This window comes from Podarcis liolepis (genome assembly GCF_965112155.1).
Source record: "Podarcis liolepis genome assembly, chromosome: 3".
Taxonomy (NCBI): Eukaryota; Metazoa; Chordata; class Lepidosauria; order Squamata; family Lacertidae; genus Podarcis; species Podarcis liolepis.
In genome coordinates this window covers 75,861,238-75,884,205 of record NC_139557.1, presented here as the reverse complement: position 1 = coordinate 75,884,205, position 22,968 = coordinate 75,861,238, and the positions used below count along the sequence as shown (strand labels likewise).

The window sequence follows — 22,968 nt, the reverse complement described above, 5'->3', positions numbered from 1 at the left end:
GGATTATTTTTAGCTAAAACGGTTGCTAAATTGTGAAATTCTGCCAGTTTGACCCTATGAATAAGTAACACATGACCCACTCTGACAAAATGAAGTGTTGGCCTCCTACTCAAAGTCATTCACCTCTTTCATTTCATGCTATTTGTATCTATTCATTTATGCGGTATTTGTTAAGTCTTCCTTGTAATTACTTAAAATGCAGTAAGATCCATTGAGCTTATTTTCTTTACTATGGACAATTTTGCAATTAAAAACCCCTTCATCATTCCAAGAGACACTAATAAACACCCACAATTTGTTACAAAACACTGTAATACACAGAAACCTAGCTTGGAGTTTAGTGAGCTTTCCCTTGCAAAATGACCTTCCTCAGCAAACCCTCATTGTGTACTAGAAAAAAATCATATCCAAGTTTAAAATGGTAACTTTAAGTCCATTTCCACTTTCACATGAAATTTGAAGGATCATCACTAACTAATGTTATTTGCATAATCTTATTTCTAATATTAACAAAAATACAGTTATTTTGCGGGATGGGAGAGGAATTGGGGGGGGGGGGAGAGAGAGATAGAAAGACTACCTTCATTATTGGGAGAAGATCTTCTACTTTTTGCACTTGCTCCAGAGCTTCTCGAACGTCTACTAGTTCTTTGTGGTTATTAGCACTAAATGGTTAGACAAAAAGGTTCAATAGAATTTCAATTAAATATTTTGTTCTAGTTTTTATATTAATGTGAACATATTCTAACAAGAAAACACAATAGCTTTTTAGCATACCTAGGTTATGTTACTGAGAAAATAACCTATACAAGATAACCTATTTATATACAAAGTTAATCCTGGTTGGCATCCGTGTGTCTTGGGAGACGATGGAAAAGTGTGCTGTGGGCGTAGGGAGAGATACAGGAGAGACATGTTTCACTGAAGCTGGGGCAGATGAAGGTGTCTGGTTGTGCTGATGCAGGTGCACCATGGGATTTCTTCTCTTTGCGCTCTTCCCAATGGTCATTCCTCCACCAATCATCATTATGGATACTGACCTATCTGTCTGTCTCCGGGCACTGCTGTCATCTGCAAGGGATTCCCACATGGCAGGGTTCATGCATATCACTTTTGTAGACATTGTTGGCAGAGTTGGTCTGCCAATGGGCCTAGTGCCTGAAGTGGGCTCCCTTTAGAGCATGCCCTTGGAGATCCTGCCATCTTCCATTCTGTGGACATGACCTATTCAGTGTAGACACTGCTGAGACAGGAGTGCAAGCATGCTAGGAATGTGGGTTTAGGAAAGCACATCTTTGATTGAAAATCTGTCCTGCTATGTGGTATCCAAAATCTTCCTGACACAGTGGATATGGAAGGCATTGATGCATCACTCCTGATGGTTGTAAGTTGCCCACAACATACTTCCATAAAGCAGCATGCTCAACATGCAAGTCTGGTAGACCTTCATCTTGGTATTTGCAATTTCCTAGGATGTTAGTCTTTGTCAGGTAAGGCTGAACTCCCTGCAGGCTTGGGCAAAACAGTTGCTGAGTCTCAGTAGAGCTTCCTCAGAGTGCACTGTCAAGGCTGTGTCATCTGCAAGCAATGTCTCTCAGATAAGGACCCACTGCACTTTTCTTGGTGCAGGGACATGCCAGATTGAACAGACCCCCATTGCTCCTTGAATGAACACACCGTCTTCAGTCAAGCTGAATGCATATGAGAGCAACAGGGAGAAGAATATGCTAAAGAGAGTTGGGCGAGAACACAGCCCTGTTTACACCACTCTTTATAGTTTAATGTTATAATGAGCCCGTGTCCCCTTCTCTGATGTGACTGCAAGGACACTGAAATCATTTGCTTCCATTTTTAACTAATCATGGTTGTCAGTAGGTATGAAAGGGCTAAACTGCCCTTAGTTTTACCTACAGTTTATCTGATTAAGGCAACCTCAACCATCATTAAAACTAACCACAGTCTACCATTATGTCCAAACTGGGACAAACACATCTGATCTCATCAGAGCTGCTCCACAGGAGCAGCATGGGAACTTGAGGCTCATCCATGATTATTTCCATAGCAATAACTAAAATATAGTTTAGAGTTATGTTGAACAAGGCAGACTGAAGCAGTACATACTGTTATTACTACACCTTTCCCTTCCTGATATTGTCCTGTGTTAAAAATATATATGTTGACCCGTTGTTCCATCTTTCTATTTTCATTTGTAATCTTAATATATATGTATGTTCTACCCCACCCTTAAAGGATTCTGGAACAGTGACTGACTCTTAGGGTGAAATAAAGTGGCATCTTCATAGTCACTGAGTGAGCTTCACCACTGAGCAAGGGCATTTCCCATATTCAACTTGACACTCCAGCTGCTCTTCAGCTTTTACTCCTTACACATTCATGCTTCCATTTCTTTACTCTTCATCATCTTCTCTCCTGTTAAGACTTTTAAAAAACAATTATCTCAATAAATACAGATTAGTTTTCTTCTCTTGGCTCTTTTTTAGTCTTCTTTCCCCTTCTGTTGCTACTCCATTCTCTTCTATGTTGATAACAAAAATAGATCTTCTAAAATCTTCTTCTTCAGCATTCTCATTGGCCTGGCTTTCCCTGACCATAGTTTACACCTTTCCTTCATCATCTTCAAACTTGCCTCAGCCTCCTGGCTGCATACAGTCAATCTGACAGTCAGAACTGCCAACGTCCAAGTTTTCAACGTTGCTAAATTTTGATAGTTTTGTCTCCTGCTACTGGAAAAGCATTTGTTTATTCTCTCATGCTTCTTTTTGGTTTGCCAGTTTTTCAGCTTCACCCTCTCCTCTCTGTTCTTAACTCTGTTGCCCATTCGGTTTATTCTGTATCTCAATTTGCCCATATTTTTCCTGCGTTACATCCATTTATTGAAATTCATCTCCTTATCAGAAATTATTCGTTACTATGCTTTTACCTTTCGGCCCCTCCTTATCTGTCACCCTTTTTCTTTCTCTCCCGTTGCATTATTATCTTTGCTCAGCCAATGCTTTCTTCTTTGAAAAATCTCAAGTCATTTCTATTTCACGTTTCCATCATCACTTGCTCTCTTTTCTCTGAACTTCACTGACACCTGAAATCTGCACCCTTCTGCTTTTCAATTGTTTATGCAATGTTTCAAACCATTTCCTAAATATTTGGTTCTAATCTCTTCTTTCCCTCCCCATGGTCTCATCTTGTTTAGATTGTAAGCCTGCAGGCAGGTTGTTTTAAATATTACTGTGCAGCACCTAATTCTTGAACACTATATAAAAATTTGCCGTATTAATGCAGGAAAAGGAAGAATTTATTTACCTATGATAAACAAGGATCCTGTCTTTGATAAAATGAAGCATCTTTTCAAAATATTCCAGATATCTTATGTTAACAACTTGTCCCCTGCAGAGAAGAACATTTTTAAAACGGGACATTAAACAGATAGCAAGCATTTACATACCATTTGTGAAAGTACATATATGATTTCTATGTGGTAAAACACTGGAGTTCAAACTTTGTTCAAGGGACTCTACTTGCCAGAGAACTTTTGTGCATTGCAAAGCATTATGCACATGTTATAGCAAAAATCTGTGTGTTTCTACTTAGAAGGGTTCCATGAGACTCATTGGGTTCAATGAGACTTTGAAATAATGGAACTTACTGCTGAGTAAATTTGCATAGATTGCACTGTTAACAGAACATTTTTCAAGTGATATTTACAAGGCAACTTTGACAAATAGCAGATTGTACCACACAGTTTTAATCTTTGATAATTTGTGTATTCTCTTTAAAAATATTAAACTGACAAGAGTCAATGTTAGTATTTAGAAGAAAAAAGATGTAACCATATAAAATTAATTTGAGTTTTATTTTGTTTCTGTACTGAGGTTGTCTTTACAGGCAAGCAGACTTAAGAAAACTGGGAGCAATACTTATTAGGTCCTACATCTATAAAAAATTATTTATAATATTGAAGTCTTAAACTTGAGCCCTTTGAACTTATTGAGCTACTCAACATTATGCATGCACTGGAAAGCTGTAATCATTTCAGGCATGGGAATATTTCACCTAATACAACTTTTCAGCCCTGCTCAGGATATGGTTACACAGACTGCCCATAATTCATCAATATTTTCCCCCAAACCAGAGCCATTGAAATGAAATGAATGAAAACTCATGCACTGATCATTCATTTCAAGATTTATGCCCACTGGATTATATTTGCTTATATCTATTTAAACTCTCCAGCTAAATTTTCATTCTGAGCACTGCTTGCAAACACGAATTTTTGTTTTCCATCTAGAATATTGTTGATGTAATTGTCCAAACATTCATGAACAGTAAAAAGATATGTCTAGGGCGCAGCTAGCCACACAAACACATATACCAAAGGCAAAACTACATACCATTATTGCACTTGTTGAAGTCCCTTCTCGTTTCCAAGTCTACAAAACAAGATTTCATAGAGCAAGCTTTATAGCCGCAAATACCAAGAGACAAAGCTACTTGTCAATCACAGGGGTTAATTAGGCCACTTGTCTTTAATTTCACTTACCTGAGCCAGTGGTGCTTAATTAGTTTAATTAAACCTGCTATGACTAAACAAGAACTGCATAATAATAGCGATGAAAAGAAGCCTGGAAAAAAGTGGCAGCTTAAGGCAGATTCATCAATGCAGTAAATGGAAAAGCAAGAATCATATTAGCAGAATATTTTTTTTTCTAAAAGGAGCAGAGAAATCATAGTTCCAAATTATTTATTCAAACTTTCCACTTCTAGCACAACCCATTGCTGCCTGTCAAACACTTTCTATGCTGATGACAAGACATTTCACACTACAAAATAAGCTATGATGGATCTAGTAAGAATGCAGTGAGTCTACAAGTGAATTAGAAGTTACCACATTTTCATGGTAGGCCTTGTAGTTATGCAGTCAGCATATATCTATGCCAAGCAGATTTTAGAACTTGACTTTAGATTTTCAGAAAAGTTTGATATGGATCTAGTTAAAGAATATAAATGAAGTCAAGGAAATAAAAATCGAAAGGACCCAAACTGAGTGTAAAATTTCCAGCTTGTACAGTGAAAGGTTGATGCTATTGGTAAAGATTGGACAAAGAAATAGAAATAGAAGTAATTGGTCAAAGCAAGAATGCAACAAGTTCTTACTAGGAAACTTACAAACTTTGGCAGCTTAAATATATGCTCCTTAGTCTAAACCCCTGTGATTGACAATATTTTTGTAGTGTTCTCTGCCTTTCCTTCTTTGTGGCTGCTCTAATACCAGATATCTTGTTTTGTAGTATAGGGGAAGAGGGAACATACAACAATTGCTAAGCTATGCTTTGAAGAGAAGTGGGCTTGTGATGAAGCATAATGCAATAATGAATCAGTTGTGCTGCATATATTACCTTTCAGAAATGCCTGGCAAGATTTTAAGTGTAGCTGTGGGTTTCTGTGTAGGAAAAATACCTAACAGAAGGCAGTACTGAAAGATATTGGATTTATTTGTTGGACTCCAAAACAGTGTAGATGTACAATTCCAGCTCCTCAGGAAAAGAAAAAGAAATATCTAAAGGGGGCTATAAAACATGCAATACATTACATACCCATTTGAAGAAGAAAATGTCAGAATACAAGTTCAGAAATCCCAACACCGAGAACTCCTATGTGCAAAATGTGTGATTCTGGCACAATTTCTTATGCAAACAAGGTTTCACTAAAGCATCATACCTGATTAGATTGATGTGATTATTAAAGCCTCTGCTAAGACTTTGAGCTGGCATTTGGTCTAACCACAGTACAGGCTGGTCTGGGTCAGCTATCCTGTAAAGAGACACAACATCAACACTGCTTACAGATTTGGTAGTTGTATTAATTCAGGTTTAATTTTTTCATCTATTTTTAAAGAAAGCTTTCATTGCTTTCTTCCACCTACAATAATGGGCTAACCTCAAGAGTTAGAGGAAATTAACTTGGAGATCAGAATCAAACTAATTCCTAAGGGATGTGGGGCGGTGGTGGTGGGAACCTGCGCAACCAATGTGGACTTTGGGTGGGGGGGACCTCACCATAGCACCAATAATGAAACCCATGGCCAGCAGCACTGCCTGGGAATGCACCCCAAATGCTGACCTGGAAGCCCTCTTACAGTTGCAAAAACATAAGCATAGGAGGAGGATTGGGGCCCGACTGCAACACGTCTGCATTCAGAAGACAGCTGGCAACACTGCCAAGGAAGAGAATGGGAAGGACAGAGAGAATGGAGAATCACTGAGCCTTTACATCTTACAAAACTGGTTAGCTCTTCAGGAAACCAAGGTTATCTTGGTGATGTTCTGTACAACTATTGCTATAACCAAATCTGAAATGTTAAGAGGAATGAAATAATGGACTTAACTTTGTTTACTTTAGTTTGCAAGGAGAAAGAACTTTTGTTCCTTGATCTAAGAAGTTGGATTAAAGATTCAAGTTATGCATCGCCCTATATGATACACAATGGGCATACTACTAAGAAATGTAAAATTAGAATTTGCATAAGGGGTGAAGTAGGGGGAGGAAAGCATTGTGAAAAGGGGAAAAGAAAAACCCAACATGCCTGGGTCAAGCAGTATAGGAAGGTCCAAACACTATGATTTGCCCTGTGGCCTCCAGCCTCCAGGGATGGCCCTTATTAGAAGAATTAAATAGGTTTTGTGAAGTAGTCACACAGACAGGGCTATAAATCATGTAATCAACAGCAGAAGTAATGATGTAGGAACCACAAAAATCTATAAATACTTCCTCAGTTCACTTTGCCTCTGCCTTTATAAAGTCAATACTTGCTTAGCCTACAGTTTAGTACTCTTGATTAATAATAATTCACAAACTAGATTTCTTTCTTTATTACCTTCGCCATTTCACAGCAATGTCAAACATATCTCTCCACTGCATCAGCCTGGTTTTTCCATTAATTCGTACTTTCGAGTTCACCCACGTTCTCTGTACAGCTTGCATTACTTCTATCACAGCTAGCCCCATTGCTGAACAACAAACAGAAGTAGGTTACCAGTGAAGCCCACTCACATTTATACTTGACATCTAAACGTGAGGCAGAAGCTGAAGCATCAAAATAGTGCAATTCTATGTATGCCCTTGAGGGACGCGGGTGGCTATATGGGTGAAACCACATAGCCTAGGACTTGCCGATCAGAAGGTCGGCGGCTCGAATCCCCGCGGCGGCTCGAATTCCCTGGCAACCTAGCAGTTCAAAAGCACTTCAAAGTGCAGGTAGATAAATAGGTGCCGCTCCAGCAAGAAGGTAAACGGCATTTCCGTGTGCTGCTCTGGTTCGCCAGAAGCGGCTTAGTCACATGACCCGGAAGCTGTACACCGGCTCCCTCAGCCAATAAAGTGAGATGAGCTCTGCAACCCCAGAGTCGGTCATGACTGGACCTAATGGTCAGGGGCCCCTTTACCTTTACCTTATGCATGCCCTTACTATGTTCAGTAAGGCTTACTCTCTAAGTAAGTGAGCATAGAATTGCAGTCTAAGAGATGCAAGTGGATGACTGCATAGGATCTAATATTTAATATCACTGGAGGTTGCTGCCTCATTAAGTATTCACACTTTACAGTACATAATGGACTGTAATAGTAGTTTTCTTTTATGTATGAATAAGCTGAACTACCATATGAATAGAGCATGTTTTATTGCTGAATATCCAATGCTAATCACAGCAAGCGCCATTATACTTTTAATTCCATATTTCAATAAAGTTTTTCCAGTGTACCTCTATGTACTCTCTTGTTTGGAAGAAATCCAGGGGTCTCATATTGCATTAGGGAACCCAACTGATCAGCAACACATATAATCTCTTGCATTTCGGGTTTATAGTTTTCAAATTTCTGAAGTAGTACATCCCTTAAAATCACAAATAAAGCCAGGATTAAATATCAAGATGATTTCTTACATAGATTCTATATTAGTAGCAGCCCGTGAGATAGACAAACATTAGAAATATGGTTTAAGATTACCAACCCCTGCCAAGGTTTATTGCAGCTTTCCTTTTTATAACTCTATTTGGGCATAAATAAATAAATAAATTTGTCCACTAGCACCTTAGAGACCAAATAAGTTTGTTCTGGATATAAGCTTTTGTGTGCATGCACACTTCTTCAGATACACTGAAACAGAAGTCACTAGACCCTTATATATAGTGGGAGGGTGGGGTGGGTTTTTTCTCATAAGGATAGTAGGAGATGGGTGATTGACCCAATGGATATGGTAAACCTGTTGACTGTTAACGACTGCAATTAGTCCTACAGGAAAACTACTGTGCTATTTCTTTTCTGATTGAGACTTACTTTGCCAAACCTTTATTAGGCATTGCAAATATAGGCCATCATAAAACATCCATATATATATTTATATATACAAATAAACAGGCATGTAAAATATTTAATAACGAGGATTTTCGGTGGAGTTTCTTCCCACTCTAAGAGATACTACTGACAAAAACTCAGCCACCCTGGCAGTTACTTCTGGGTTAATGTCAGACCAATATAATATGATATTTTCATTGTGCCATGATGTTAGACTACCCAAAAAAAAGAGGATAGCAAGCATTTACATAGCTGGTTGTACAATGGACATTAGAAAATAATACCTTCTACAGTGTCCAGCACATTCGAAAAACATCCGCAATGTCTATCATTTCTGGAGATGTTTAAATATCTGCCCTTGATGAAAGCTGAGGGGAAAATATTCAGTCGGGGTAACATAAAGGCTCTGTGTTGGACTGGAATTATTAATTTTGTAATATAAGTGACCCTGTTATCTGTTGTATTTAAACCATAGAAGTCACGGGATCTGATGGAGTCCAACAAACATATTGAAAGGTCAAGGACCGCCTGTTCACATCCATCTAAAGGAGTCTTAACTTCTGCTTATCCTGCCAGCAAGAATACCAAGATCACAACTTCCAAGTGCCCTCTGAACAACCAATAGTTAAGCAGCCTCTAACAAATAATCTAAGAAATTCTGTTTCAGAGATCATCGAGTTGCTTTCCAGAATTCTTTCATTTGCAGGAATGTCACATACTATACAGAGTCCTCAGCTTCTGAGGAAATACAACTGGGGGGAAAAAGAATAATCCAGAGTTGCCTTTCTTAAGTGAAATGTCAGCTCCAGAGCCACAACACACCTTAAAATTTGAATTGTTGTGAAAAATAAGAAAAATAAATAGAAACATTTGCAGAAACTGTTGTTTATAGTACAGACTAAAGGGCATACTGTAGAACAATGAAGCCACTTTCTGTACTAGCTTTTCATTATTTTGGACCTCTAGGATTGTTGAGATATTTGGTTTCAAGAAGTTTCAAGAACAAAATGGACGATAAATTAATATTACTCATTATGCTGTCCACCAACTAAGTCCCCTTGGCAGGTTAAAAAGTTATGGATCAATAATACAACCAAACAACATATATTAAACATCATAAACTAACTCAGTAAAACCAACATAAAACCCAACACCAGCACAAAACCAGTATAAAAGTAGTATAGAACAGCAAGAAACTAGTATTGGGAAATTGGTGCTAGAAATCTGAAATACAACAAAAAACATAAAGGGTTATGACTAAGTCATACTCAGAGTAGTTCATTTTTTTCAATAGGTCCATTTTCAGCAGAACACATTTTTGGAGTTGGTGCAGGCTAGAAATCAACTTGTACCTGTTACAAACACATTCTATAAAACCATAGACTGTATTTGAAGCCATGCGATTAAAGTTAAACCTTGAACTACCACTAGCAAACATTTCCAGTAGAGCCCAAGAATTGGTAAATTTAGTTACCGTATTTTTCGCTCTATAAGATGCACTTTTCCCCTCCTAAAAAGTAAGGGGAAATGTGTGTGCGTCTTATGGAGCGAATGCAGGCTGCGCAGCTATCCCAGAAGCCAAAACAGTGAGAGGGATCGCTGCGCAGCGCTCCCGCTTGCTGTTCTAGCTTCTGGCTTAGCCGTGCGAAGCCTCTTCAGGGTACGGGGAGCCTCTGGGCTTTTCTGGGAGGTGGGGGAAGGGATAGGGCAGCCCCTCTGTCCCTTCCCCCACCTCCCGCAAAAGCCTGGGATAGCCACACTCCCTTTAAAGAGCTGCGCGGAGCGTGTGTGCGGCTCTTGGGGGCTTCTCCCTCCTTGAGGAAAAGTCTGCAAGTGCCTCACACACGCTCCTCGCAGCTTGTGAAAGGAAGCGCTGAGCAGAGCCTGGGATGCATACAGGCTCTGCTCAGCGCTCCCTTTAAATAATTCCCCCCCCCCTTGCATTCCCCCTCTAAAAACTACACGCATCTTATGGTCAGGTGCATCTTATGGAACAAAAAATACGGTACAGTGGTGCCCCGCAAGACGAATGCCTCGCAAGACGGAAAACCCGCTAGACGAAAGGGTTTTCCGTTTTTGAGCTGCTTTGCAAGACGAATTTCCCTATGGGCTTGCTTCGCAAGACGAAAACGTCTTGCGAGTGTTCCGATTTTTTTGTGCTCCCCCCCCCTTTTCTAAGCCGCTAAGCTAATAGCCTTTTAGCCGCTAAACCTTTAATAGCCGCTAATCCGCTAAACTGCTAATAGCGCTAAGCCGCTAATAGGGTTGCTTCGCAAGACGAAAAAACCGCTAGACGAAGAGACTCGCGGAACGGATTATTTTCGTCTTGCGAGGCACCACTGTACTTACTTTATATGTGGTTGTAGTCCTGGCTGTTCTTCATAGTCTTCTATGAGAAAAGGAAGATTTTTGGCCCAGTGATCTTTAAACTTCCCAGGAAGATCCATATCTATATTGTATTCTGTAAGTGGGGTATCAAGGTGGGCATGCAGATAGCGAGAATATTCTGTGAAGGAAGTAAATATCATTTAGCCCCTTTTCCTGCAAGTCAGCTTAAATGATCTCTAGGCAAAATGCTTTTCAAGCAATCTGCAGTGCTGAAGAAAAATACGTAAGGAGCTCATATGAAGTTGCTTTATACTGAGCTGGATTCATCTAGCTTGGTCTTGTCTACACTAAGTGGCAGTGGCTCTTCAGGGTTTCAGAAAGGCATTTCTCCCAGCCCAACCTGGAGATGCCAGGGATTGAACTGGGACCTTCTGCACATGCTCTGCCCCTGATCTATGGCCCTCCCCCAAATCCACACACAAACTGCAACCATGTCACTGTTTACTGTTTACATGCTGTAACTGGGGACCTTTCCATACAAAAGCACTGTACTTCCTTAAAGTAGTATAAACTTGTGGATCATTTCCCTAATATTTCTTCCATTAGCAGAGATTCTTTAAGTGAGGAACTTTCATCACTGCAACCACTAAACCTTACAACTTCACAATGCCATTTCAATGTACTCCACTTGAAGAATTTTGGGGGGGATAAATTTTCTAAATAATTAAAATAATATGTCTCCTTTTCCTTGAAATACATACTTAACTCTTTGGCAAACTGTATGCAGTTGATCAGGGTACATATGGACAACTGCACAAATTCAGTCTTTATTAAGGAAAAAATATCCTGAGCCAATAGTTACGTAAGTAGTCATATACATAACTTTATATTTTAAATTAAAAACAAATCTAGAGAAAGGGCATGCCAATTAGCAATAAATTTCATGGATAGCTAGGATTGATGTACAAGCCTAAATAAGTACTTTTTACCACCGTATGTAAACCTGAAAAAAACTTTCTGCTATGTTTTCTTTGAGGTAAGAAAGCTGTAAAGAATTTCACAATACAGTACGTACAGCAATTTTTTAAAAAATGTGCACAAATTTGATACTTAAGTTAACATAGGTTTCAGCAGTGTTATTTTTCTAGAAAAAGAGGTGCTGGAACACACCATGAACCTTGTTCTCTTATAATGGCAATGGTGCCCACCCGAGAGGTGCCGGAACTGAGTTCTAGCTGAAAAAAGTCCTGGATCTGGGTATGAAACAATGAATATTTCATTAGCAGCAACTTACCTCTGAGGTATTTCACTTTCAGGTACTCTGTACTAGCTTTCTGACCAGGCAAAGGATCATTTAACATAACTTTAGTTTGAGCTTTTATTCCTTCATAAAATTGCCCCATAGCAACGTGACTAAGGCCTTTCATATACTGGCACACCTCATTATATGGTTCTAGTTGCAGACACCTCTAGAAAATTGAAAAGAGAATAATCAATACATTTGTGAGATTGCAGATAAACAAACCACAGATCTTTATTTACTCTTTATCCACACATCCACGACAGTAGAAAAGTAGTTTGTCCCAGCCATCTTGAGTCTATGTGGAAGTTATAAGAAAAGGAGAAGCGATGTGCCAGTTTTTAAAACAAACAAGCAGAAACCTTCCACAGGGGAAAGGCTTTTGTCCAGTCCATTTCTACTGTTATCCACTGGACAAAAATTTCAAGACAGTCTTTCAATCTAAAGGAAGCCCTCAAGAAGGCTGCAACTTTTCTTATATATGACAGTGAACATGAAAGTCTTTGTGATTGTATGCACATTTGAGAGCTTAGTAGCCTAAAGGTGTCTCATTTATGTATGTATGTTTGTTTGCATATATAATAACCACACACAGCACAGACAGATATGAGTATATATGATGGAACTGCTGTAACTCGTCACAATTGCTTACCTTAAAGTTTTTCAGAGCTTCATTCAGGCTACCATGATGATAAAGCATCATTCCCCCAAGTTGTATTGTCTGAACGTGATTTTGATTTAGCATCAGTGCCTTTTGAAAGTTTTCTGTAGCAGCTTCAAAGTTACCAAGCTCTCTAAAGTGATAAATAAATAGCAAAAAAACAGCAATTAAAATGTTTATTTAGCTAAGTTGCTATTTACTGAAATTAACCAACGTGGGCTCTAAAAATCAGTATCATATTAAAAATATTTTAAACAATAAATCTGTGATTTTTTTCAAGCAGCAATCCTACATGCATGTACTGAATATTAGGCCGCAATTGTTCCTACTCCTTAGTAGATATGTATCTGACTGTATAATCTAATTTAATCTGTTTAAGATATAAAAAGACCAGTCAGGAAAATGACTTTGAAAGTATATATTATTTAAGGCAAAGGAAGTCTTTTTACTCCAAAGTAATCTTAAAATAACTTGCCCCCCTCATTAAATTATTGGAATTACGTTTCAGTCTCATATAATATCACTAAAGTGATATCCGAACATTTTAACAAACCAGCATAACACAGTCTGGATGAAAACCTCCCTTCTATATGTTCCTTAAACAATTCACATTTGAGGGTCAAAGAGTGAAATGTAAAGGCATTTTGCTTACCGATAGGCCTGCCCCAGACTTTTATATGCATCAATAAAATCTGCTTTCTGCTTAAGGGCTTCTTTGAATGATTCAATAGCTTCCTGGGTAAAACACAACCATTTACTCTTGTTAATTAAAATATTGTGCTATTAAGATTAAGATTCCTATTGGGATTTTTGAATAATTATGGAAATACTTTGTGGGAGATCTGTACAGGTAAACACAAGGCAATACATTGGACAATATATTTATAACTGCATGTGCAAAAATGTCCTCAGAGACTGAAATATGAAATGTCAAAAAGCTTAGTCTCTCTTAGGATCACACAACCAATCTACTAATATACATTTCTGTTATCACAAATTTGCCTAAGGTTTATCAACCAAATGATAAACTCAACAAATAACTAACATCAGGGACAGGAGTGGGGGACTAAACAACTTTAAAATCTCTCTAGATTCTTCTATATTTATTTATCAGATATTTTAAGCACCAATCCAAACACTCAAATAGATGTAATGCCAACTGATAAATTAGATACATGTAATTATTTGATACAATTATGTTACTGTGAAGTCTCTTAGATACAAATTAAGGTAGTTACTGCTGAAACATTTTGAATCTGACATGTCAAAAGTGTTCCATTCTCATTAAACAACTCTGTTACAACTAACAGCTGTGAAAAGCTATGTAAAGGCCCCTGTCTGGACCTTTGGAAAGACACCTGGAGTAGATAAGGCTAAACACTCTGGATTGGAACAATCATAAAGCAGACTTTGTTAATTACTAATGGTAACATACCTCCAGCTAAAGGGCAGTATATAAATTCAATAATAAACAAACAAACAAACAAACAAACAAGCATATGCGTTCATCACACATATAGTAGAAATTGCACAGTTATTCAAAATAATTACCTTTAGAAGTCCTCTATGAAAAAATGTTAAACCTTTGTAAAGCATAGCTATAGGCTGGTTTTTGTTTAGTTCAAGGGAGTTCTGAAAGTCTTCATGGGCACTTGAATAGTCCTGTGACAGAAAAACAACTTCCATCAGACAGAAAACTGCTAGATCGAACACAAAGGCAACACAAACAATGTTGTAGTTACAGGATACCAAGCCTTCCATATCACAAAATTATTAACTCTTAAAAGGAAATAAACAGTTTATGGTGGTCTTGGGCTACAATCCTAGACCTATTACTTGGGAGTTTCACTGAATTCAGTAGGTTGCAAAAGAAATATGTTCCCTCTATTTTTATAATGGTTCCAGGGGAAAAGCAACCTAAATTATGGTAACTGAAGAAACTGGAGTGATAATAAGTCAAGAAAAGTCCCCAGAAATAATCTGCTGCCAAAATCTCTACAGATATCAGCTGTTCCTTCTACTTTTTGAAATAATACTTTTGTAACTAAGTTGGTGCTCTAAAAGAATGAAACTTTTTTTAAAAAAAAAATTGTGTTCTGCCTTGAACTCTTTAAAGAAGTAGTAGTGTATACGTGCCTTAAATAAAGAAATTATATGCTTTTAAAAAATCATCACGAAAATTGCTTTTGTACACCCTTCCTGCAAAAATAGGTGCTGAACAAAAATATGTATCAGCAGTTTCTCTCAGTCTAAAATACTTGAACCTGTTTCCTCATACAGATTCTGTAAGGCTATCTTGTTGCAAGAGATCGGGCAAGAGAATAGGCGATCTCCCCCTGCCTCCCAAACTCAGTTCTCTTTAAAGGAGATAGATAGAATAGCTTGTAGCTTATAATACATTGCAAATATGACCCTTGAGACTAAGCACCTATCCCAGCTCATTCTCTGCAGGTGCTCAACTGAAAACTAACCTCAGATATGAAGTAAAGAGTACCTCTGTGTCGGTAAAGTCGTGCGGAGGGTTTTAGCTGAATAGCTTTAGTGAGGTCAGCCAGCGCTTCACTCATTTGACCCAGAGGAGACAGTATCTGTAAAACCAAGATAATACTTTGAGCAAGATTGTACAAATAATCCTTCATTTTCAAAATGATTTTAGGTTGCAATATGTAATAACTATGCACAAAAAATTAATTTTGCGTTGAGTAATGAAACAAGTGCATTATTTACATTAAAATGTTGTACATTAAAATTGATTGGAGCACATGCATATATTACATTACATTTATTTAACTTTAAAAAGCAGACTAAGACCTATTAATTTTGTCAGGTATTAAAGGGCTGAAGGAGAAAAAGTGGGTTTGGGTTTTACTGAAATGACGTATTTCTTTCTATTAAAATTTTTCTAAGCCCATCTGTATAGCTTATAAGAAAATTGTTGCATCTATTATTACAAGCATCCTTCTATACATTAACAAAGAAAATGAAGAGTTAATGACATTCACGGACCCTCTGAAGGCTGATAGCTACAAACACTAGTGTAATTATGCTTTTCAATAGAAATAAAATACCGGTCAACAATAGAAAGTGTCCTTTCATACTGCATCACGGTGTGGTACGCTGGTTTGACATCATCTGATAGGAAGCGCCTACAGAGCGTGGTAAATACAGCACAAGATATTATGGGCTGTCCCGTGAATCCGCTGGATGAAATAGCGGAAGAACGTTGCCTCAGGAGAGTGAGTAGCTTTGGTATTTTTATTCTATTTTATTTTTGTCTTAATAATAATAATAATAATAATAATAATAATAATAATTTATTATTTATACCCCGCCCATCTGGCTGGGCCTCCCCAGCCACTCTGGGCGGCTTCCATAAAACCAAAAATACAGTAAATCACACGTTAAAAACTTCCCTGAACAGGGCTGCCTTAAGATGTCTTCTGAATGTCAGGTAGTTGTTTATCGCTTTGACATCTGCTGGAAGGGCGTTCCACAGGGCGGGCGCCACTACCGAGAAGGCCCTCTGCCTGGTTCCCTGCAGCTTTGCTTCTCGCAATGAGGGAACCGCCAGAAGGCCCTCGGCGCTGGACCTCAGCGTCCGGGCAGAACGATGGGGGTGGAGACGCTCCTTCAGGTATACTGGACCGAGGCCATTTAGGGCTTTAAAGGTCAGCACCAACACTTTGAATTGTGCTCGGAAACGTACTGGAAACATCTTAATGTATTGATAGCTGTATATTGATTAACATCAAATCTTAATTCATATATTATTAGGAATATGACCAAGAACTTTCAACAATAAACATATAGAAACATACAGAAAATAACTGGATAAACAAAATAACAATAAGGTATAGATAAGGTATAGACATCAGAAAGTCTTTTAAAAGTGGAAGAAATACCTCTGCTCGCTGCTCAAACACTTCAGCTTGATCTGGGACCAGACTAATGACTCTGCTCAGCTCAAACAAAGCTAGCTCTGCATTTTTTATATCCTTAAAAATGGGGGGGGGGGAGAGAAATATGTAAGTAACAATGTATGCTTAGTCATAGGGAGGTTATGGTGACAATTTTTAAATGGTACAACACTCAGTGAATCAAAATTTCATCATGGAATATTTTGATGTGTGCTAAGAGTCACATACATGCAACATCAGAACAAACAAGGCTAAGTATTCCAGTTACTATGGGACCATCATGAATCTGCTATTGCCAGGGCTGGCCTGCCCATGAAGCACCATGAGGCAACTGCCTCAGATGGTAGAAGGGAAATAAAAATCTTTATATTTTATCATTATTGTAGTTGCAAAAATAGTATGTATCCTAAAAAGCAATCGGAAGTGAAGGGACTGTACAAATAACTTCTGGGTTTGGAATAAGTACATTCCTCTTGAGCAAAAATCATTGGCTAGAGCAGGGGTTGTCAGCCAGGTCCCTACCGCCCACTAGTGGGCGTTACAGGATTCTAGGTGGGCAGTAGGGGGTTCTACGGCACAAGCTGAATCCTCCTTCCATCGAGCACTGGTGGGTGGTAAGGAAATTTTAACATCAATAAAGATGCATTAGTGGGCAGTAGGTATAAAAAGGTTGACTACCCGGGGCTAGAGTGCCATGACCACTGCTGGGGGAACTGCTTCCCTGGAAGTGGAGAGTATGGAGTCATGGAGTTGAATAGAAGGAAACGTCACACAACTGATGTTGTCCATTAAAAATGTGCAGAGAGTGACAGCAGTGTCTGATCCCAACAATCCTGAAGGAAAAAAGAATCCTTCACACGGCTGTCTAGAACCAACCAATACCAACCCCCGCCTCATTATTGCAAATCTTCTGTCTTAGGCAAAGTTGCAATTTTAACCGCTTACTGTAAGAAACAAATAGAGGCCCCAGGTTCAGGAGCAGTCTATTCTCTGAGTACCAGGTGAGGTGACTTTTTTTTTTGTTCACCTCAAGCACCAAAATGCCTTAGGCCAGCCCTGGTGAATGCATATATATTATGAAATTCATTATCATGTGCGGCTTTAAAAATGTTATACTCACATGCAGCCCTTTCTTTCCATATGCTATCCCTCGTCCATAAATTGCACTAACAAGCTCTGGTTGCTCCTATTTGAAGCAAAATAAAACAATCTTTAGAAGGTTCCACTTGTCCTAATAGTGAATGCTACATTCCATCATACATAACCAAAGCCAAAATTCATGCATTTCATCCACATTCATTTGCATTTCTAAGGAGTTACTTTGGGCTTATGCATACAATTAAAGAGCAGCCTGGTGGGCAGTTTTACACAGAAGATGCTTAAAAGGGGAAACTACTATAGGAGTGGAGTGTGTGTGCTCCTTTAGTCTTTGCACTGTCTCTGTAAACTCCTTATTAACCTCTGCATTTTTATTACTTTAAAAACCATTGCTCATTTCAGACCTCTTCTTTGCTATACTGTAGTTACAAATCTCATTTCATATTCATATATTAAATAATACATTCTGGTACATGAATGCATAAATTACAGCTACACAAAATTTCCATAATACAACAGGAGAAGTGAAAAGTGTTCTGGTGATTAGGTCAGCAGAGCTGCTTTTCAAAGTCATATAGTTTGAGTCTGAAGGAATTGAACTTATATGTGATGTGCCAAGTTCTGCTGACATTTCCCACTGCCACTAAAATCAGCTTTAGGTGGCTGTGAATTTGAGTAGAAGAATAGTAGCACTATTGAACTCTTTCTCTGCCAGCCATTTCCCCCACTCAAAATCATACATGGACACACATATCATATCTAGTTTGAGACTTGCAGCAGTTATGGACTAAGGAATTCAACCTACCAAAACCTTCCAGCCTGAACCTTTACAATAGTGTAATCATACTGCGCTGTGATTCGGAGTAGACATGCCTGCTTGATTATAGTTTGTGAAATTTTCCTATCAAGACCCCAAGAAGTTGCATGTCAAGCTAAGCTAAGTTGCCTCCCCATGTAACATTTCCATAACAGTCAAATCCTTCTTCACATCAACCTATATCCTTCTGTTTACATTTTTAACTCTGTTACCTTCAAGGAGTTCTGCCTCAGACCCATTTCCCTTTTATAGATTCAAGTTTCCATTCCATCCATCCATCTTCAATTATGTTACAGTATATAGGCTAAGCCAGGGGTCAGCAAACTTTTTCAGCAGGGGGCTGGTCCACTGTCTCTCAGACCTTGTGGGGGGCCAGACTATTTTTTTTGGGGGGGGGAATGAACGAATTCCTATGCCCCACAAATAACCCAGAGATGCATTTTAAATAAAAGCACACATCCTAGTCATGTAAAAACACCAGGCAGGCCCCACAAATAACCCAGAGATGCATTTTAAATAAAAGGACACATTCTACTCATGTAAAAGCACACTGATTCCCGGACTGTCTGCGGCCGCATTTAGAAGGCAATTGGGCTGGATCCAGCCCCTGGGCCTTAGTTTGTCTACCCATAGGCTAAGCAGTTTCTGCCATCTGTCACTCTTCTCTAGGAAGGCAGGTATTCTACCTTGGGGAGTTCTATTATCTAAGTCTAAAACTGCAATGTAATAGGAGTGAAAAATCACCTGGAGCATTGTGGAGAAGTGCCGCACAGCTTCATCATAAAGGCCACTGCCAATCAATACATAAGCGAAAGCTGTCAAAATAGTGTTACAGGTTAGTGTTACGTTATGAATTCCACATTTGCCATGCATATAAGAATTGCTGAATACCTGCCAAAGAGTTTAATTGAGGGGTATGATTTCTGAAAAGAGAGTTTTGAATAGAAGTTATTTCATAAGCTATCAAATACAACATAATAATAAGGAAATCGTTTCATTAAAGTATCAACATTTAAAATATTCAGTGATTTTTTTTCCTGTAAAGCATAGCCCAAGGCTTGAAACCACACTTTGCATCACTGTACACTTTTGGGTAATTTAAAATTTCCACTTGGCAGCAATAAGCAACAAAGAAAAACATTCCAATCCCACCCATTTAAATGGTCCCCGATTCAACCTCTGGCATCTATGGGGGTAACTGAAGTGCAAACAGGCAATCTGGATAAAGCCATAGAAATATTCAATAAAGATATTAACCTAGCTTCTCCACATAGGACTGAGAAAGCCTGGAAAGCCACTCCATCTTAAAGTCTGTGTCTTTAAGTCTTTAATGTGGTTTCCCATTAAACAGCATCACTACTGCAAGGAGTTTTAGCTGTGCAGTGGACCTTCCCTGCCTGTACATCCCCTGTGAGCCCTGTAAATCTGCTCCAGAAGGCAAGTCTATAAACATTTACCTGGGAATAAGCCCCACTGAAGTCAGTGGACTTGCTTCCAAGTAGACATACTTACAACTAGTTGACTAAAGTACCACTGGAAGCAGAGAAGTCCAGTGTTATGTGTAAATAAAAATGCTCACAGGATAATGACAGAGTGGCAGTGCAATGCCACTAGACTAGAAGACCAACTCCAGGATGGATGCTATAACCAGCTGGAACAAGCAAGATTGGTGACAGGTTAAAAGTGAAGCTGGATTCACATGTGCAGGCCTGTGTTTGTGTTTTACCTATGTGGTTATCTCTACTATAAAGATAAGATAAAAGTCAAATGGTTAACACATCCAACTGCATGTATGAATCTACCCACAATAATTATTACATAAAGACTCAGCATGAGCATAACACTGGAGAATTCAGGTTAAGAGGACAGAATGCAAAAATGAATTATTTTATAAGTGTCAATGGGCAGAATCCAATGTTACACAAGCAGCCTTCCAAACCTGTGACAGGAATTTCACCATCCTCCAAAATCTGTCCTCCAGCACACCAACCTTCTAGAGCAGATTTTTCAGGCATGTGGAGGGCTGCCAGGAAGGCAGGGTGAAGCGGGATGAGGGGACCATGAACTCCCACTGCATAAGTAATAGTCTGGTCCACTCACACACAGACAGGACTGAATACAACCTAATGCTCTTCATCTTAATTTTATTCTGTGGACAGTCATGGTCAAGTATTTAAAAATGAATTAGGATTATTAGATCTCAGTACCACTATTTTCAGAACATTTTGCAGCACTCATAAGTGATATAATTCAACTATATATAGCTACTACCGATCACCAACCACACACAGAACCTCTTACCTAATTCTTCATTGGTATTGTCATCATCTGTGGCAAATGGAAATCTTTTTTGTTCTGCAAGTGACTTTGCTTGACTCTGCAAAACATTTACCAAATTAAACTAATACCACCAAAATAAAAATTGAGGACATGAACAAACCAAAGTTAAATTAAGTCTCAATGACTTCCCTGCAACAGTGTCAAGCAAAGGCTTAATTCTACCACGGAAATCATGTGACTTAAAAATGCTTAGCTAGATTGGGTCCAAAGTGCTTATCACATCAAAATTTAACACCAGATAAAGCAAGAACAACTGGTTCTAATGGATCTGGAAAATAACATATATTCTTTAAAACAAGTTAAAATATTTATAGTTTCAGTGATATTCATAGTTCAAATACTGTTAGCATCTTAACCTCTACAGTCTTCAAACAGTGTATGTAATCTAATAAATTTGATTTCCTTTCCTTTGGATTGATAAATACATTTCTTAAGTATTATGATCATTATAATAGATATGTCACTTCAGCAAAAATTCATCAGCAGTCTCCTTGCTATACACAGTGAACAAATAAACATACCAAAAGTTTTTCAGTATTGAGGGAAAGCAGGGATTCACAAGAGGGAGACCTTTGTAGTTCACAGTCTGAGTCATGAAAGTGCAAAAAAGAAGAATCTAAAATGGAAACATTTTCACTGTTAATTGGTATGCTCAGCTTAAAACGGCTACAGAATTTGGACACTAAGGAAGGCAGTGCTAATTATACAACTGTTCACACGGAAAGAACATTTCTAGGCTAATCGTTCAAATATTGCACCTTGTGTTATGGGATGCCATACAAAGGCTAAACGTACCTTTTTTGTGTATAAGACTATTTTTTCAAGTTTAACAAGGATATTGCATATGGGGGATTTCTTTATTTGGAGTCTCAAAAAATAGGGGGCGTGTTATACACGGGGGCGTGTTATACACGGGGAAATGCAGTAAATAAAGAACACTCACGCTGCATTCACTCTACATGTTTAGGTGTGCACCTAGATGAGGTAAAATGTGCAAGGAAACTTTAGTTCCTTGCTCTTGAATGGAACGAAATCCAAGTACGTAGGTGCACTTTAATTTGCCCTTGCCTTCCCCTTCTGCTGCTGCTGTTTAACTGTATACTAGGTCCCCGCAATGAAACATCAGAAGGGGAAGGCAAGGGCAAATTAAAGTGCACCTACGGAGTTGGATTTCGCTTCATTGAAAGCGCCTCAGGGCTTCGGTTTATGACACTCTGCAGAGCGCGGCAAGCGAAGAGAAGAGTCAGGAAGAGCTTTCCGCTTCTCCGCCGCTACTCAAAAGAACTTGACAGGTGAATTTGCACGAGCCGGCTTGGCCCCTTGAGAGAGGAGGCGGCGGCAGCAGCAGGAGCAGCAGCAGCTCATCACTCAACACAGCCGCTTTCTAGCCAGCCGAGACTTGCCGCCTCTCCCTTAAGCAAGCGGAGCGGAGCACACTTCGGAAAGAGAAGCGAAGGGCGCGCCCTGCCCTTCTTCCCCCTCAGGCCCGGTCCACACATGCAGTGGAATGAAGTGTCAAGTCATAAGGAGGCGGAGAGCCGGGCTGTACCACTTCAAAATGCAGGCGCGGAATATGAAATTGCTGGGAGGTGGGGTGGTCCTCTAGGTAGATAAGAGCCAAAGCAAAGCATGGAAGGGTCTAGCAGAGACCCCTCTGCCTGTTGGGCTGAGAGAGCTTCTTATCTCCCCCCTCCACCTGTGCCCTGAAATGGTACAGCCCACTCAGCCGCCTCAGGATCCCACCGTCTCAGGAAGGACCCGAAGAGGGAGGAGGGCAGCGGCGTGGCTCCCCCTCCCCGCCAGAAAGCCGAGCAACCGCCGCTGGCTCTTTCCTCCCTCCCTCCCTCCCGTCACTCACCACAGTCGCCGGCTGCGGCCGCCGCGTACTGTTCCCCTCCCCACTCAGCCGCCAGGAACTCCGGGCAGCCTCTGCTCCCTTGGCCCTGCTGACGGCGCGGTTCCTGCCTAAGAAGCGATAACGACGGGTACTGCTCCGTCAGGGCGAGCGCCAGCCGAGTCGCCGCCAGCAGCCACAGCAGCGTCGAGAGCAGCCCCGACGGCGCACTGACACTTGGCCAACGGCCCCCGAACGCAGCGGCAGGTGCCATCTTCCCAGCGCGCCTGCGCACAGTAACTTAACTTT

General features: G+C 39.5%; 1 protein-coding gene across 4 annotated transcripts in view; it reads right to left on the bottom strand.

Annotated features, from left to right (window-relative positions):
- The window catches only part of TTC13 (tetratricopeptide repeat domain 13), a gene marked incomplete at its 5' end in the record, with an annotated part of 29,078 nt that extends 6,145 nt beyond the window's left edge, over positions 1–22,933 (bottom strand). For 2 of the 4 annotated variants that reach the window (XM_083496684.1, XM_083496685.1), the window contains 17 exons: positions 581–665; positions 3,319–3,402; positions 5,734–5,826; positions 6,890–7,022; positions 7,773–7,903; positions 10,714–10,870; positions 11,987–12,161; positions 12,645–12,786; positions 13,306–13,388; positions 14,205–14,315; positions 15,125–15,241; positions 16,556–16,648; positions 17,691–17,756; positions 19,230–19,300; positions 20,787–20,862; positions 21,347–21,441; positions 22,684–22,933. In XM_083496684.1, coding sequence (XP_083352810.1) covers positions 581–665; positions 3,319–3,402; positions 5,734–5,826; positions 6,890–7,022; positions 7,773–7,903; positions 10,714–10,870; positions 11,987–12,161; positions 12,645–12,786; positions 13,306–13,388; positions 14,205–14,315; positions 15,125–15,241; positions 16,556–16,648; positions 17,691–17,756; positions 19,230–19,300; positions 20,787–20,862; positions 21,347–21,441; positions 22,684–22,933 — 1,962 coding nt within the window. Of the gene's footprint in view, positions 1–580; positions 666–3,318; positions 3,403–5,733; positions 5,827–6,889; positions 7,023–7,772; positions 7,904–10,713; positions 10,871–11,986; positions 12,162–12,644; positions 12,787–13,305; positions 13,389–14,204; positions 14,316–15,124; positions 15,242–16,555; positions 16,649–17,690; positions 17,757–18,697; positions 18,813–19,229; positions 19,301–20,786; positions 20,863–21,346; positions 21,442–21,768; positions 21,791–22,683 lie in introns of those variants that run through there. The other 2 variants (XM_083496686.1, XM_083496687.1) reach the window with 2 other exon arrangements.
- Between the last annotated feature and the right edge of the window lie 35 nt (positions 22,934–22,968).